Here is a 17698-nt window from a genome sequence, read left to right as displayed (position 1 = left end):
TTATTAATCGTTTGCTGTCAAGCGATTGTGCATCTATTTGCGGTACTTAAAAATTTCGAATAGAAAACCTGTCAAATGGACTCACTGGTGGTTGATGGGGGGCTAGTATTTTATAGTTGTATGTCTATTTTTGCACCTTTGTTTACAATTCACAATTTATTAAAATTTTATTTATTTATTTAAAATTTTAATTGTATTCTACCGATAACATTTTGCATATATTGTTGATTAAAATACTTACGAACAATTTGTTCTTTGTTTAAATCATCCTGAAAGAAAAGAAACAAACAGAAATATATTTTGCATTAGTAATTGCGGTAAAAAGAATTTTATTCAATTTGGCTATGCAATCCAAAGTAATTTTGGGTTGACATTTCATGGAAAACGTGGACATTTTGTGCTCATGCTTAGAATGAGATAAAAACAAGTAAAAAGACATTAAGTTCGGCCGGGCCGAACTTTGGATACCCACCACCTCGGGTATATATGTAAACCACCTTTCATCAAAATTCGGTGAAAATTTCATACCTTATGTCTTATAACAGTTATATCAAAATATGTTCCGAATTGGACCAAATACTAATAAGTACAGAATCTATATCTAAAAATAAACCGATCTGAACCATATACGACACGAATGTCGAAAAGCCTAACATAAGTCACTGTGTCAAATTTCAGTGAAATCGGATTATAAATGCGCCTACTATGGAGCCAAGACTTGAAATCGAGATATCGATCTTCATGGCAGCTATATCCAAATCTGAACCGATCAGGGCCAAATTGAAGAAATATATCGAAGAGCCTAACACAAAACACTGTCCCAAATTTCGGCGAAACCGGACAATAAATGCGCATTTTATGGACCCAAAACCTAAATTCGAGAGATCGGTCTATATGGCCGCTATATTCAAATCTGGACCGATCCGGGCCAAATTGAAGAAGGACGTCGAAGAGCCTATAAACTCACTGTCTCAAATTTCAGCGACATCGGACAATAAATGTGCCTTTCATGGGCCCAAAACCTAAAGCCGAGAGATCGGTTTATATGACAGCTATATCCAAATCTGAACCGATCTAGGCCAAATTGAAGAAGGACGTCGAAAAGCCTAACACAACTCACTGTCTCAAATTTCATCAAAATCGGATAATAAATGTGGCTTTTATGGGCCTAAGACCCTAAATCGGAGGATCGGTCTATATGACAGCTATATCCACATCTGGACCGATCTGGGCCAAAATGACGAAGGGATGTCGAATGGCCTAACACAACTCACTGCCTCAAATTTCAGCAAAATCGGATAATTAATGTGGCTTTTATGGGCCTAAGGCCCTAAATCTGAGCATCGGTCTATATGGTAGCTATATCCAAATCTGGACCGATCTGAGCCAAACTGACAAATGATATGGAAGGGCACAACACAACTCACTGTAACAAATTTCAGCAAAATTGGATAACAAAGGTGGCTTTTATGGGCCTAAGACCCTTTATCAGCAGATCGGTCTATATGGGGGCTATATCAAGATATAGTCCGATATTGCCCATCTTCGAACTTAATTTGCTTATGGACAAAAAGAGAATCTGTGCAAAGTTTCAGCTCAATATCTCTATTATTAAAGACTGTAGCGTGCTTTCAACAGACAGACGGACCGACGGACGGACATGTCTAGATCGTCTTAGATTTTTACGCTGATCAAGAATATATATACTTAATAGGGTCGGAAATGGATATTTCGATGTGTTGCAAACGGAATGACAAAATGAATATACCCCCATCCTTCGGTGGTGGGTATAGTAATACATAGTAAATCAGACTAGACAACCATGAGAGCTATGGGATTGACCCAAAAGAAAGATCACTGTATAGGGTAGCTGACACGAAGTATTACCAAGTTTACAATGGCCTAACTGAATTAAACTAGAAACAAAGTAGTGCTAATTTCGTGCGGGCTGAATCTTGGGAACCCACCACCATGGATACTGCTACAATATGAGAGCTATATCTTGTTGTAGACCGATTTAGACCACACTTGGCACAGTTGTTGAGAGTCATAGCAGAACACAATATGCAAAATTTCAGCCAAATCGTATAAAAGTCCCGCTTATAATGGCTCAAGAGGTTTAATCGGGAGATCGATTTATATGGCAGCTATAAAAGGTTCTTGACCGATTTAAACCAAACTTAGCACAGTTACTGGAAGTCATAACAGACGACTATGTGCAGCCAAATCGGATGAAAATTGGGGTTTCCAGGAGCTCAAGAAGTCAAATCGGGTGATCGGTTTATATGGGAGCTATATCGGGTTCACCGTACTTGGCACAGTTGTTGGAAATCAAAACAGAATTTCCAAAATTCAGCCATATCGGACATAAATTGCGGCTTGTTAAGACTCAAGAAGTCAAATCGGGAGATCGGTTTATATGTGAGCTATATCAGTTTCTTGACCGACCATAGACCATACTTGGCACAGCTGTTGGAAGTCATAACGGAACATCATGAGCAAAATTACAGCCAATAATTGCGGCTTCCAGGGGCTCAAGAAATCATATCAGGAGATTGGATTATATGGGAGCTATATCTAAATCTGAACTGATATCGCCCATTTGAAATCCCCAACGACCTACATCAATATTAAGTACCTATTCAAAATTTCAAGTGGCTAGCTTTATGTGTTCGACCGCTATCGTGATTTCGACAGACGGACGGACGGACATGGCTAGTTCGACTCAGAATATCGAGACGATCAAGAATATATACGCTTTGTGGGGTCCTAGATCAATATTTCGGGGTGTTACAAACGGAATGACTAGATTAGTATACCCCCATCCTATGGTGGTGGGTATAATTACATCTACATGATATTTGTTTCATTGACAGTTTATTGCCAATTCAAGTAAAGTAAAGTAAGATAGATGATTGTATTGTTTACAAGCAACCAAAAGCATTTACTTCTGAGTTTACTTTAAAAGAAAGGTATTCGTGATGGAGTTCAAGGGTAATGGTTAGGTTAGGTTTAAGTGGCAGTCTGTCATCAGACTCACTTGGACGTGTTCGTCCATTGTGATACCACAGGAACAGAAGAAGGAAGATGACTTCTAGTTAATACCATTGAACCATCCCGATTGCATTAAAAAGCCCAATAACTTGCGAATGTTCACATCCGCTAAATCAGACAGTTTCTCAAAAAAATGAGAACCTCAAGCGGAACTCCTTCTGACTGCTAGTGCGGACACACACACAGAAGGTGTTCTATGGTGTCTTCTTCTTCGATGTACTCACAGCTTCTGCAAAAATCGCTGCTGGCCACCTTCAGCCTGTCAGCATGTTTTCCGATTCAACTGTGACCTGTCATGACGGACACAATGACTGAGACGTTTTTTCTAGCTAATGACAGTAAAGCAGTAGACCTCTTCAAGTCGAGATTAGTCCCCGTAGTTTTGGAATGCTCAAAGCCCCCTCTTTGTGACCACCTACCACTCGTTGTCCTTCGGGCCTGGTCCTGAAAACTTAGCTTACATGTCGCTAGAGGCATACCCACAGATTCCAGTATCCCTGGAATATTAAGGGTAGTTCCTAGTCTCGCAAACTCGTCCGGTTTACAATTCCCTTTGATATCTCTGTGGCCCGGCACCCAGAACAGGTGAATTGAACTGTTCAGCCATCTCGTTGTGTGATCTGCCACAGTCGGGGGCGGTTTTTGTGTTCAGAAATACGTTCTCCAGGGGTAACAGTGTGATTGCCTTATATATGACTTTAAAATCACAACCAGCTATCGTATGCGAACTCAAAAACCTCATTGTAGGTTATGTTATTTAAGATTGGCAGTCCTTTTTGGACTCACTTTGAGAATTTTATTTCCATTGTAACAATAGTTGCGATAGACTAAGGCCTCTGGTGGGTATCGAACCCACCACCCCCACTCTGGAAATACGAGCACGCTACCAACTTAGCTACCGGGGCATCTCAAAGTAAATAAAATGTTTGGTATCGCACCATAAATCGTTATAATGGTACTGGTAGAACTGTCAAACGCCATGGTGGTTATCCATAAAAACTGCAACAACACCTAAAATGATACGGGGAGTGAAGGCTTGAATTCAACGAAATCCACGGCAACCAAATTGCCAAAGATATAAAAATATCTCAACGTACGTTGAATAACGAGCTCAACTAAAAAACCTAAGAAGTTTCGAAAGGCTTACGAAAACTAAATATCGTGAAGTTGAACATAGTGTTCTCTGACAAGAAAAATTTCGCAAATGAACAATTCGTAAACTACCCAAATGATCTCGTTTACTTAACCGAGCGTACATACAAGACTTTGAGCCAACGAACGGCCACCCGAAGTAATTTTCCATCTCAAGTGCTAGTATGGGCAGCTGTGATTGTCGATAGCCGCTCTTCAATCGTTTTCATCGAGCCAGGCGTCAAAGTAAATGGGATTTATTATGTGAACCATGGTCAAGCAAACATTTCGATCATAGACCAAGATGTAGCAATAGGACTCGGCACCACTCACATAAGGCACGTGGAAATCAAAAACAGCTTAAAAATCATATTCCGCACTTCATTTTGTACACCATATGATGGAATTTTCTATTTGGGAAATATTAGAGAGCTAGGTGAAATTTCCGCTAGTACGCCATAGCGTGCCGCTATGCGATATCTCTTTGGGAACAAGTGGTTACATGGCTGCCTTATCATTTCTTATAATGGGCAAAGGAGAGTTGGAGGACTTATTGAGCCCCTTTTCAAAACAAAAGCGTGCTCTACCCAATTGTTTTTGGGTATGTAGGGCACGTTTATCAATTTTAGAAAGGTGCTGATGAAGATACTTGGAGTATCAAAAGTCATGATACACTAACCGGTCAAAGTGTTTTAAAAAACAACACACATTTGCTCATTTTTTAAAAGTTCATTGCTTTGCTATTCTTTGAATAGAAAGCATTGAAATATATCTTGAGCTGGAAGATGTTCGAAAAATAGCGTAACTAAAAGTAACTAAAAATTTCGCCATTATTAGGAGGGGACAAACACTGCAGAAAACTTTTTCGGATGTTCCCGCCAGGAGTCGAACCCAGACATGCCAACTTCTGCCCAAGGTAAGTAGTGAACAAGTAACAAGTAAAAGCGTGCTAAGTTCGGGCGGGTCCGAATCTTATATACCCTCCACCATGGATCGCATTTGTCGAGTTCTTTTCCCGGCATCTCTTCTTAGGCAAAAAAGGATAAAAGAAAAGATTTGCTCTGCTATTAGAGCGATGTCAAGATATGGTTCGCCTCGGACCACAATTTAATTATATATTGGAGACCTGTGTAATATGTCAGCTATTTCGAATAAGAATTGCGCCCTTTGGGGGCTCAAGAAGTAAAATAGAGAGATCGATTTATATGGGAACTGTATCAGGCTATATACCGATTCAGACCATAACAAACACGTATGTTGATGGTCATTAGAGGATTCTTCGTACAAAATTTCAGGCAAATCGGATATTAATTGCGACCTCTAAAGGCTCAAAAAGTCAAGATCGCAGATCGGTTTATATGGCAGCTTTATCAGCTGCGTCATGCAAAATTTCAGCCGAATCGGATAGGAATTGCGCCCTCTAGGAGCTCAAGAAGTCTAGACCCAAAATCTGCTTATATGGCAGCTATATCAGGTTATGAACCGATTTGAGTCATACTTGGCACAGTTGTTGGCTATCATAACAAAATTTCATTTCAATCGGATAAGATTTGCGCCCTCTAGAGGCTCAATAAGTCAATACCCAAAATCGGTTTATATGGCAGCTATATCAGGTTATGCACCGATTTGAACCTAACTTAGAACAGATGTTGGAAGTCATATCGAAACACGTCGTGCAAATTTTCATTCCAATCGGATAAGAATTGCGCCCTCTTGAGGCTCAAGAAGTCAAGACCCAAGATCAGTTTATATGGCGGCTATATCAGGTTATGGACCGATTTGAACAATACTTGGCATTATAACAGAACACGTCGTGTAAAATTTCATTCCAATCAGATGAAAATTGCGCCCTCTAGAGGCTCAAGGATTCAAGACCCAAGATCGGTTTATATGGCAGCTATATCAAAACATGGACCGATATGGCCCATTTACAATTACCAACCGACCTGGTGGAGGGTATACAAAATTGCGGCTTCCAGGGGCTCAAGAAGTCAAATATGGAGATCTGATTATATGGGAGCCATATCTATATCTGAACCGATATGACCCATTTACATCAAAATTAAGTATCTGCGTAAAATTTCAAGCGGCTAGCTTTACGCGTTCGACTGCTTTCGTAATTTCCGTCCGGATGGACGGACCGACGGACATGGCTAGATCGACTCAGAATGTCGAGACGATCAAGAATATATATATACCATATGGGGTCTTGGAGGCCACCGTAACGCAGAGGTTAGCATGACTCTGAACGCCTGGGTTCGAATCCTGGCGAGACCATCAGAAAAAAGATGTCAACGGTGGTTTTCCCCTCCTAATGCTGGCAACATTTGTGAGGTACTATGCCTTGTTAAACTTCTCTCCAAAGAAGTGTCGCACTGCGGCATCCCGTTCGGACTCGGCTATAAAAAGGAGGCCGCTTATCATTGAGTTTAAGACTTGAATCGGACTGCACTCATTGATATGTGAGAAGTTTGCCCCTGTTCCTTAGTGGAATGTTCATGGGCAAAATGTGCATTTATGGGGTCTTACACGAATATTTCGAGATGTTACAAACGGAGTGACTATATAAGGTGGTTGATATAAAAATTGAGCTGAAAGTCAAAATTGGTACCAGGGATGTGTTCTAAGGGTTGTGGTATAGTTGCAGGTCTTCACATAAATATTTTAAATAATTACTGGTGTGATCAACGATCGTTACTGTTGCAAATGGTTGTTAAGTACAAATAACTTATAAAGCAAAGCTGTTAATGGCATTGTTTTGCAAATTTTTATTGAATTTTCCCCTTAAACTTTTAGGCTCTTTTAATAAGCTTTTCTTAGTGTCTTTGTGCTGCCTTTTATAAGCTGGCAAAAAAATTGAGTTCTACAAGAAGGCCTTAAACAACAAGTTAAGCATTTTGCTCTTGCCTTAGTTAGAATGATTACTGATCAGTGATCACCTTGGTGGGACGATATTGAAGATTTGGGGGTTTCCTCAAACTTTTCACCCAGGCATAGAATGCACGAAAATAGGCAGCTTTGAAGGGATTCGAGAGAAGGGCAATGTGACCCAAAGGCCTAAAACTATGGAGAAATTACAAAAATACTCGAACCAAGGAATTTTTGAAGGAAATTCGTTATATTTACCCTTTGTTAGTGGGCCAACGATGGTATAGGCGTTTCCATAGCTTTTGGGGAGTTTTCATGAAATCCTGCAAAACCTCTTGAATTCACTCAAATACGTCATTAAATATGAAAAGAATTTCAAATTGAAAAGAAAATTTTAACTAAAAGCCATGCAGGGGAACTGTCATCGCAATAAATTTATGGCCATCGCGTTGCATAGCAAATAAAAATAGTTTTGGGGAATGTTAATGAGATAATAAATTTCATTAAAATTGGAATTTTATGATTTATTTTTAAACGCACACACAAACATACAAACACACACACACATACACACAAAAGTGCAAAATTTCACACAAATTCAAAGACAGTCAATAATACGCTGCTGATATTTCTCAGAAGGATGAGAAGCATTTTGCCTTAAAGTGATAACATTTACAAATGAGTTTCCTTTTTATCTCTCCAAAAAAAAGGGAAAAGGATACAACAAGCACAAAAATCAAAAGTCCTTTGGCTATGCCATATATACACAAAAACACCAACCATGTTTAAGGTTAATTTGTATGGGATTCACAGCAGTTGATCCGAAGTTGTCGAAGGAAGTTGCTGCAAACTCGCCGCGTTTCAACAAATTTTACACTTTTTGAACGTTTTGAACGCGCGTCTTTTCACTCGCTCGCTCGACGTTGTCTGTCTGTTGGTGGTGGTGCCGTGCTTGTGGCCTGTGCCTGTGCCCAAGATTGTGTGGTGCGCTGGTGGGTGCACAGTTGTTGTTACGCTGAGAAATGATTTAGAAGAACTAAATCAATTACAAAATCTAAAGGCTTAGAACTCATTCTCCTTGCCTTTGGCGGCGGCGGCGGCGGCGACTGCTGCAATATCCCATTGCCCATTGCCAGGACCGTCCCGTTTGTCGCCAGACCCCCATCCAAATGGGCAAAAAATTGCACAAAAATCAACAACAAATTTGAATGAATATGAAAAGATGTGGCTGAGCACGAAAATAAAAAGCACAAGAAAGGTGTAAAGAACTACAAACAAATACCAAAAACTATAAAAATATTTATAAGAACACAACAACACTGAACACCAACACCAACAGCAACAGCAACAATAATAACATCACTGCAAAAAAGATATATCAGCCGCCGCAGCCTTGCCAGGCAATGCGAAGCGCCTTTTTACAAAATTCGCCGCATCTGCAACGGCATGCATGTCGATAGCTGCGACAGCGCCACTGGTTCTCCTCAAAATGTTGCAAACAAATGCCTATTTGGTCACAGTCCTGTGGAACTATGAGTGGCATTTTTGTACATGACAATTCAAATATGGAGGGTGTAATGATGGTTCACTTCTCTCATCCATCATGTCAAACTACATGCACGCTTCACATGTTGCAAGTGAAACATGTGCCTGCATATGGGATATACTGGTGTCACTTTGCAAAAAATGAGGAACAGCCCACTCGAGTGTTGTTAGAAAAACATTTCAGCAACTGTGGTTGAGGTTTTGCCCGTAGGGGTATTACCTAACTAAAATTCTACGATTTTCGAACTCCAAAACAATCGAATAAGTGGATTAAGGAAATGGTTCCTAAGAAGCCTGAATCTTCAAGTGACATGAAGTTCAAGGTGTCCAATAGAACCACGTAATAGAGCCGTTTTAAATGAAGCCGACAGTTGTTGATTCAAACTGGGGAGATAAGTGTGATCAGAAGGCGGGAGACAAGTAGAACGCCTTAATGAAAAGTTTTATCGCCGGTTCTCTGGAACCTTGTGATAAACGAAGTCCCATTGGTGACCACGGTGGCGCATAAGCTAGCATGTCCGCCTATGACTTCGTACGCCTGGGCTCGAATCCTGTCAGGAACATCGGAGTTTATCCCCTCCTTATGCAGGCGTCATCTCGAAAGTACTATCCTATTTCAAAACAAATAAAAGCGCGTTAAGTTCGGCCGGGCCGAATGTTGGAAACCCACAACCTACCTAAATATTACTAAAAATGTGAGCAAAATAAATTTGGTCGAAAGGCACAATTTTATTCAACATACAAAACTTCTATCAAACCAGCAAAAATTAAAGCTTCAAGGAACCGAACAAGAATATTCGAGAGACTGGTTTATATGGGAGCTATATCAGGTTTGTTGACCGATTTGAACCGTACTTGGCACAATTGTTGGAAGTCGTAACAGAACACTTCCCCACATGCCCTACACACGATATCACTTGCCTCAACGATTTTGCATAAGTCAGCTCGCAGTCCTATGTGTCCCGTTATGATGCAGAAAGCTATACTGACCTCATTCTTACTTCCATCCAGTAATATCCACGTATTTTCATGATACCGATCTTACCATAGGATTTTCGTTGTTCTACCGATGGTTTCAACGTTCGTCGCTCACGCACTTAACTCGGACTACGGCGACCCGAAAAGTTTCGGGTTAACCAAGTTTATTGATGACAGTCCTCTGGCAGCTTACTCCGTTAAGGTCGGGCACGCAAATAATACGGATTGTGCCATCCTCAGAGAAGGCGTTAATCTTCTCCTTACGCTCCAAGACTGTTCGTGACCTTACCGTCCTGGTTGTTATTGGCCTGATGGCCAGTTTACTGTCCGTTAACACTACACCACTTCACGCGTTCCGTGATCGCCAGTATTTCTGCCTGCAGGATAGTATTATGGTCAGGCAGTCAAAAACAGAGACCACCGTAGCGCAAAGGTTAGCAAGTCCGCCTATGACGCTGAACGCCTGGGTTCGAATCCTGGCGGGACCATCAAAAACAATTTTCAGTGGTGTTTTTTCCCTCTTAATTCTGGCAACATTTGTAAGGTACTATGCTATGTAAAAACTTTTCTCAAAAAAGGTTTCGCACTGCGTCACGCCGTTCGGACTCGGCTACAAAAAGGAGGCCCCTTATCATTGAGATTAAACTTAAATCGGACTGCACTCATTGATATGTGAGAAATTTGGCCCTGTTTCTTAAAGGAATGTTCATGGGCGAAATATGCAAAATTTGCAGTCGAAAACAAATTTCAGTCTCTGGGTTCTCAATGTAGATCCCCAGACTCACTCTGTCCTCTAGCTTTGATTCAGATACCAAATGGCAATAACAGAGTTCCGTCCATCCAAGATTGTGCCTCTGGCAGCAGTATCTCGCACTCGATCTTAAGGGTCATCTCTGGTATCCTCTCGGAAACTACTTCTATTCGATCCAGACCTCATATCTTCGCCTCGACTATAGCGCGATAGTATGACCTACTCCTATTCTCTCTTTCAACGCCTTAAGTCTCATAGCCGCTGTGGATGTCTCACAATTAATCTTTATGTCTATGGGTCGGATATCTAGAATAGTCTCCAGTGCCCTAGTGGGTGTGATCCTCATTGCTCCGCCTATGCCAAGTCGAAATTTTCTCTGAACCTGTTGTATTATCTTAAAGTTGCACTTTTCTCCATCGCAGTCCACCATACTAAAACGTAGTAAGTATTAGTCTAATGACGCTCCTGTAGAACCAGTGGACTGTCCTCGGATTCAGGCCCCATTTCGATCCTAAGGCCCATCTGCATAGCGCCCAACATCTATGAGCCTTTTCAACACGCTCCTGAATGTGACACTTCAAATTCAGTTTCCTTTCCAAGATCACTCCTAAGTATTTGACCTTGCCAGATATCGAAATCGTTTTATTACGGAAACGTAGTATGTCGAATTGGCCCATCTTATTCTACCTCGTGAACAGGCAGATTTCAGTCTTCTCATGGTTAACTTTGAGACCCTAGGTCAAGAACAGTCGTATGCCATCTCCAAGACCCTTTCGGCCTTTCTGCATAGCTGACTGACCTGGACTGGACTTTTTGGCCTAACGTCGACCAAAGGAGGACTAAGTTCTCCAAAAGGTCACTGTTCAATATACAGGAGTTATAACCGGACACTGTGCGATAGGCCATGTGGCGGCTCACTTGTAAATCCCACATTATGTAGAATCTGTCTGGATGAAGATGGGACATAGAGCACTTACTTTATTCATACCTTGGGCAACCGGTACACAGAAGTTCCATTTTCGTTAGCAATTTTTCGCCTATCTAGACGATACATTGAGAAACAAAGAACATAGAGCCAAAATTCAACCAAATCGGATATGAATTGCGCCCTCAAGAGGCTGCAGAAGTCAATATACCAAATCGGTTTATATGGCAGCTATATCAGGTTTTGAACCGATTTGAACTATTAATGGCGCAGTTATTAGAAGTCATAACAAAACCCCTCATGCAAAATTGCAGCCAAATCGGATAAAAATAACGCCCTCTAGAGGTCAAGAACCTCTAGAAGTCAAGAACGGAGATCAATTTATATGGCAGCTATATCGAAAGATGAACCGATATGGCCCAACAGGCCTATACTAATAGGAAGTATTGGTGCATAATTTCGAGCGGCTAGCGTTACGCCTTCAACCCCTACCGCGATTTCCACAGATAGACGGACGGGCGGACAATGATAGATCGGCCTAGAATGCTATGATCGTGAGAATGTATATACTTAATGAATCGCAGATCAATATTTCGAGGTGTTACAAACGGAATGACTAGATTAGTATACCTATAGTAGTGGATACAAAAAGTGATATGTGGAAAATTTCGTGATAATTGTATAACGACTTCCACCTTGATTGCAAATAAAGAAAATACGATATACGATAGGGAATTAAACACGCCTAGATGGAAATATCCCAGGATCATGCAGCCGCTTCGTCAGGGCGTAGAAGATAAATAAATTATGGACGGACTTTGTTTTTAAAAACCGAAATATCGGTGTTGATTTTAGACCCATGGTTTCGTGGGCGTCCTCACATATTAAGCCACCCTAATACACTTGTATAGGTGGATGGGATAGGCGACTACCTTTTTCACTCTTCTGCTAAATTTGTTTTGCTCGTCTCTAGGGCTAAAAAGTGAAAAGATTTTATCCCCCAAAGCAGTCACATATCTCCAAGTTGGTACATCGTAGGCCCTTAAAGTTTCGATTAGGTTTAAGTGTCGGTCTGCCATCAGACTCACTTAGACTTTTAGCCAGATAGCTTTAAAAACCCAACAATTTGCGAATGTTCACATCCGCTAAATCCGACAAGTTCTCAAAGAAATGAGATTCTTACGTGAAACTCCTTTTGACTGCCAGTGCGGGAGACACATGAGACGTATTTACAGTTCCGGCAAAAGTTGTAACTGGCAACTTTCAGTCAGTCAGCATGTTTTCTGATCAGACAGTGACCTATCATGACGGACAGAATCACTGAGACGTCTGTTCTAGCCACCGACAGCAAAGCGGTAGACCTCTTCAAATCTAGATTAGGTCACATAATTTTGGAGCGTTCACAACCCGCACTTTGTGACCATCTGTCATTCGTTGCCCGTTCGAGCCCGATCCTGAAGACTTAGCTAGAAGCATACGTTTAGATTAGGAGGCCATCGTAGCGCAGAAGTTAGCATGTCCGCCAATGACGCTGAACGCCTGGGTTCGAATCCTGGCGAGACCATCAGAAAAAAAATTTCAGCGGTTGTTTCCCCTCCTAATGCTGGCAACATATGTGAAGTACTATGCCATGTAAAAATTCTCGCCAAAGAGGTGTCGTACTGCGGCACGCCGTTCGGACGCGGCTATAAAAGGGAGGCCCCTTATCATTGAGCTTAAACTTGAATAGGACTGCACTTATTGATATGTGAGAAGTTTGCCCCTGATCCTTAGTGGAATGTTCATGTGTAAAACTTGCATTTGCATGCCCATAGATTGCAGTTCCCCTCTAAGGTGTAAGTTGATTCCTAGTCACGCAAGCTCGTCTTCTCTACAACTCCCGGGAATAACTCTGTGCCCCGGCACCCAGAACAGGTGAATTTTGAACTGTTCAGTCATCTCGTCGAAAGATCAACAACGGTCAAGGGCAGAAATATGTTCAACTGGAATTTGTTGGCTGCCTGGCTGTCTGAGAAGACATTTATGTCATCGTTGCCATGCCACCACTTCTTTAACTGCAACCCTCTCCACCTATACATTCCTATAACCTGAAAATTAATGTAGAGTTCCACAGAAACGACTATGCCCTATTCCCTTTAGTTATGGCTTCCCATGCAACATCCTCAGCAAATTCATCATACAATTTATGAGAACCTCTGTGCTCTGCTCTGTTTGGATAACCGTTGAAGCTTCGTCGCTGCCGTGGTGGACAGACCTATGCTATGTATAGCAGCAGCGACAACTTCCCGGTGATATGTTGCCATTTGCTTCAGTTTCAATGAGTGCCAAATTTTGTTACACTTCACCACACATGACGATAATGAGAATCACATCACACAGCATGCTCATGATTATGATCATGGGGATGATGATGATAGAAATTTTTAAATATTTTACACAGAGTCGTTTTGTAGCCACAAAGGTATTTTGTTATTTTTTCTCTTGTCTGTCCATATGGTTGTGTATTCTGGCTAAGGAACAGCAGCTAATCATGGCAAAAGCATAAAAAGACGTCTGCAGGAGCTGCAGTGCGTTTGCCTTGCCAGCAAAATCAGGGGATTATACTTCAATGTAAGTTTCTATGTTTATAATAAATTGTAAATTTTGTCAAATACTATAATCCAATGCATGCTATTTTTGTGGGCAAGTCTACATGTGGCAGGTACTTTTCTACATTACTTTCGCGTCACTATTTATAATGGCTTTATGTTGATAATAATTGAAAAGCAATTGGATAACTATTGCGCTCTTCTTGTGCCCAAATGGCCCAATTAAAATTCAGTTTCTAAGGGAACTCTTTCAGGTTGTGTACATTATAAAGTTATACAGGGTGGCTGATGAAAGCCGCTACCAAAAAAAAATGTAATAACTTTTTTTCTATTTAATAATAATAATTTAATAATTAATTTAATTAATTAATTAATTAATTTAATTAATAATAATTTAATAATTAATTTAATAATTTAATTTAACATGAATAAAAGAAAAATGTATTCCATACACCGAAAAAAAAATGTAGCAATATTCATCATTGTAGCAATATTCATCAGCCACCCTGTATACCAATATTTTGAGGTAGAGAGGACTAGAGAATGGCGAAACCATAGGCTCTAACATATTAAGTACATGTAATATCGGAGGCCACCGTAGCGCAGAGCTTAGCATGTCCGCCTATGATGCTAAACGCCTGGGTTCGAATCCTGGCGAGACCATCAGAAAAAAATTTTTCAGCGGTGGTTTTCCCCTCCATTCTACATTTGTGAGCTACAATGCTATGTAAAACTTCTCTCCAAAGAGGTGTCGCACTGCGGCACACCTTTCGGACTCGGCAATAAAAAGGAGGCCCCTTATCATTGAGCTTAAACTTGAATCGGACTGCACTCGTTGATATGTGGGAAGTTTGCCCCTGTTCCGTAGTGGAATTTGCATTAGCAATATCAATTCAAAAGCTTCAAACTTGTACGCTCTTCTCCACAGTCTCTAAATAAAATCAGTAATGAAAGTCAAAAGTCGGGCGGTGCCGACTTTATAATACCCTACACCTACCCCATAGGTAGAAAGTGGGAGCTATGTCTAATTCTGAAATAATTTTGATGGACCTCGTCGAATGTTTCATATGGGTTATTAAACAATCCGTATCACATTTCGAGCAAATATGTTCAAACTGTAATAACCGGTTCACAAATGACAACCTTTTTGCAAATTACCCAAAATTTGACGAATATATATATGGGAGCTTTATCTAATTCTAAACCGATTTCAAGCAAACTTCTCAGACAATATGGTAGTCAGTCAGTCGAGAAAAGCGTTGTGCAAAATTTTGGCCAGATTGGTCCAAAAATGCGATTGCAATGGCTCTAGAAGTGAAAATCGGGCGATATACATATATGACAGCTATATCTAAATATGAAGCGATTTCCATGAAATTCTCCAGTAATGTCGAAAGTCAAAAGAAAATCCGTCCTGCCATATTTCGAGAGAATCAATCAACAAATGACCATTTGATTGCTTTATTACTGCAAATCGGACGAACATGTATATGGGAGCTATATCCAAATCTAAACCGATTTCTTTGAAATTCACCAGAAATGTTGGGAGTCATAGGAGAATCCTTCCTGCCAAATTTCGGTTAACAAATGACCATTTAATTGCAGTATTACTGCAAATCGGACGAACATTTATATGGGAGCTATGTCTAAATCTGAACCGATTTCAAGCAAACTCTTTAGACATTGTAAATGTCGTCGAGAAAAGCGTTATACAACATTTTGGGAAGATTGGTCAATAAATGGGCTTGCAGTGGCTCTAGGAGTGAAAATCGGGCGATATATATATATATATATATATATATATATATATATGAGAGCCAGTAATGTCGAGAGTCAACCCTTCCTAACAAATTTCAAGAGAATTGGTTTACAAATGACCATTTGATTGCAATATTACTGCAAATCGGACGAACATGTATATGGGAGCTATATCCAAATCTAAACCGATTTCTATGAAATTCGCAGTAATGTTGGGAGTCATAAGCAAATCCTTCCTGCCAAATTTTGAGAGAATCGATTGAAAAATGACCATTTTATTGCAGTATTACTGCAAATCGGACAAACATATATATGGGAGCTATGTCTAAATCTGAACCGATTTCAAGCAAGCTATATAGACATTGTGGATGTCGCGAAGGAAAGCGTTGTACAAACTTTTGGGAAGATTGGTCAATAAATGCAGGGCTCTAGGAGTGAAAATCGGGCTATATATGTATATGAGAGCTATATCTAAATCTGATCCGATTTCCATGAAATTCACCATTAATGTCGAGAGTCAAGAGAAAATCCTTCCTAACAAATTTCAAGAGAATCGGTTAACCAATGACCATTTTATAGCAAATCGGAGGAACATATATATGGGAGCTATATCCAAATCTGATCCGATTTTTTCCAATTTCAATAGGCTTCGTTTCTAGGCCGAAAAACATGTCCATACCAAATTTGAAGACGATCGGATGAAAATTGCGATCTGTAATTTGTACACAAATTAACATAGACAGACAGACGGACAAACAGATAGACAGACGGTCATAGCTAAATGGAATCAGATAGTGATTCTGAGCCGATCGGTATACTTATCAATGGGTCTATCTCCCTTCCTTTTGGGTGTTACAAACTACAATAATTCACTAAGTTATAATACCCTGTACCACAGTAGTGGTGTAGGGTATAAATATGGAACTTTCGAGCTGAAACTTATTACAGATTCCTTTTTACCATAGCCAAGCGTGGTTCAAAGATGCTTAGCATCAACATTGACCGATCTCTCGACTTTGCTTCGTAAGAGGACAAAAGGTTTTCGAGAGAAGTACGGTACTCATAGATTTAATTACCAATACAGCCTATAAAGCTACTTCGCGATTTGACTTCTTAAGCTCATAACACGTAAGAGCGTGCTAAGTTCGGCCGGGCCGAATCTTATATACCCTCCAACATGGATCGCATTTGTCGAGTTCTATGCGCGGCATCTCTTTTAGGGCAAACAAAGAATATTGAATAAGAACTGTTATGCTATTGGAGCTATATCAAGTTATAGTCCGATTCGGACCATAAATGAATGCTGAACATTTCAGATGTCATTGTGTAATATTTCAGCTCATTCGGATAAGAATTGCGCCTTGTGGGGGCTCAAGAAGCAAAATCGGGAGATAGGTTAATATGGGAGATGTATCAAGCTTTTGATCGATTCAGACTATATTAGACGCGTATGTTGAAGGTCATGAGAGAAGCCGTTGTACAGAATTTTTGCTAAATTGGATGAGAATTGCCAGATCGGTTTATATGGCAGCTATATCAGGTTATGCACCGATTTGCGCCCTACTTAGCACAGTTATTGAAAGTCATAACAAAACACCTCATGCAAAATTTCAGCCAAATCGGATGAGAATTGCGCGCTCTATTGGCTCAAGAAATCAAAATCCAAGATCGGTTTACGCGATTTGGCTGGAATTTGACACAGTGACTTGTATTAAAACTCCCGTCATCCGACCAGCTTGTGGTTCAGATTAGATTATATTTAGATATAGCTGTCATATAGACCGATCTTCCAATTAAGGGTCTTAATGCCATAAAAAGCGGATTTGTAGCCCGCCTTCGCTGAAATTGTAACTTGTATAAGAGTTCTCGGGACCTGAATGAACTATGATCCATACCAGCCCCCAGTTGCATATCATAATACCACACCACTACTGTGGTACAGGGTATTAAAACTTTTGTCCTTCCTTACTGGTTTTGGATTTGATAGTGAAGTTGTTATAAAAGAGGATAGTAAATTTATTCATGGTGGTGGGTATCCAAAGTTAGGCACGACCGAACTTATCGCGCTTTTACTTGTTTAATTTTGGAGTCTTGTTGATT

The 17698-nt window shown here is 40.4% G+C and overlaps 2 protein-coding genes across 3 annotated transcripts in view; one reads left to right on the top strand and one right to left on the bottom strand.

Annotated features, from left to right (window-relative positions):
- LOC106088755 (troponin C) overlaps window positions 1-17698 on the bottom strand; it is a 31341-nt gene that overhangs the window by 7405 nt on the left and 6238 nt on the right. Inside the window, exons 1-2 of one of the 2 annotated variants that reach the window (XM_013254425.2) lie at window positions 7834-8109; window positions 242-269 (exon numbers count right to left, since the gene is read on the bottom strand). In XM_013254425.2, the coding sequence (XP_013109879.1) occupies window positions 242-269; window positions 7834-7836 (31 nt within the window). In that variant the 5' untranslated portion in view covers window positions 7837-8109. Of the gene's footprint in view, window positions 1-241; window positions 270-7833; window positions 8110-17698 lie in introns of those variants that run through there. The other variant, XM_013254424.2, reaches the window with a different exon arrangement.
- The window catches only part of LOC106088751 (uncharacterized), a 63260-nt gene continuing 59336 nt past the window's right edge, over window positions 13775-17698 (top strand). Inside the window, exon 1 of the mRNA XM_013254419.2 lies at window positions 13775-13862. The gene's annotated coding sequence lies outside the window, so the exon portion shown is untranslated. The remainder of the gene's footprint in view (window positions 13863-17698) is intronic.

Source organism: Stomoxys calcitrans, chromosome 5, assembly GCF_963082655.1.
Source record: "Stomoxys calcitrans chromosome 5, idStoCalc2.1, whole genome shotgun sequence".
In the NCBI taxonomy this organism is placed as follows: domain Eukaryota; kingdom Metazoa; phylum Arthropoda; class Insecta; order Diptera; family Muscidae; genus Stomoxys; species Stomoxys calcitrans.
The sequence above is the reverse complement of the archived record's forward strand: the minus strand, read 5'-3'. Positions and strand labels throughout refer to the sequence as shown.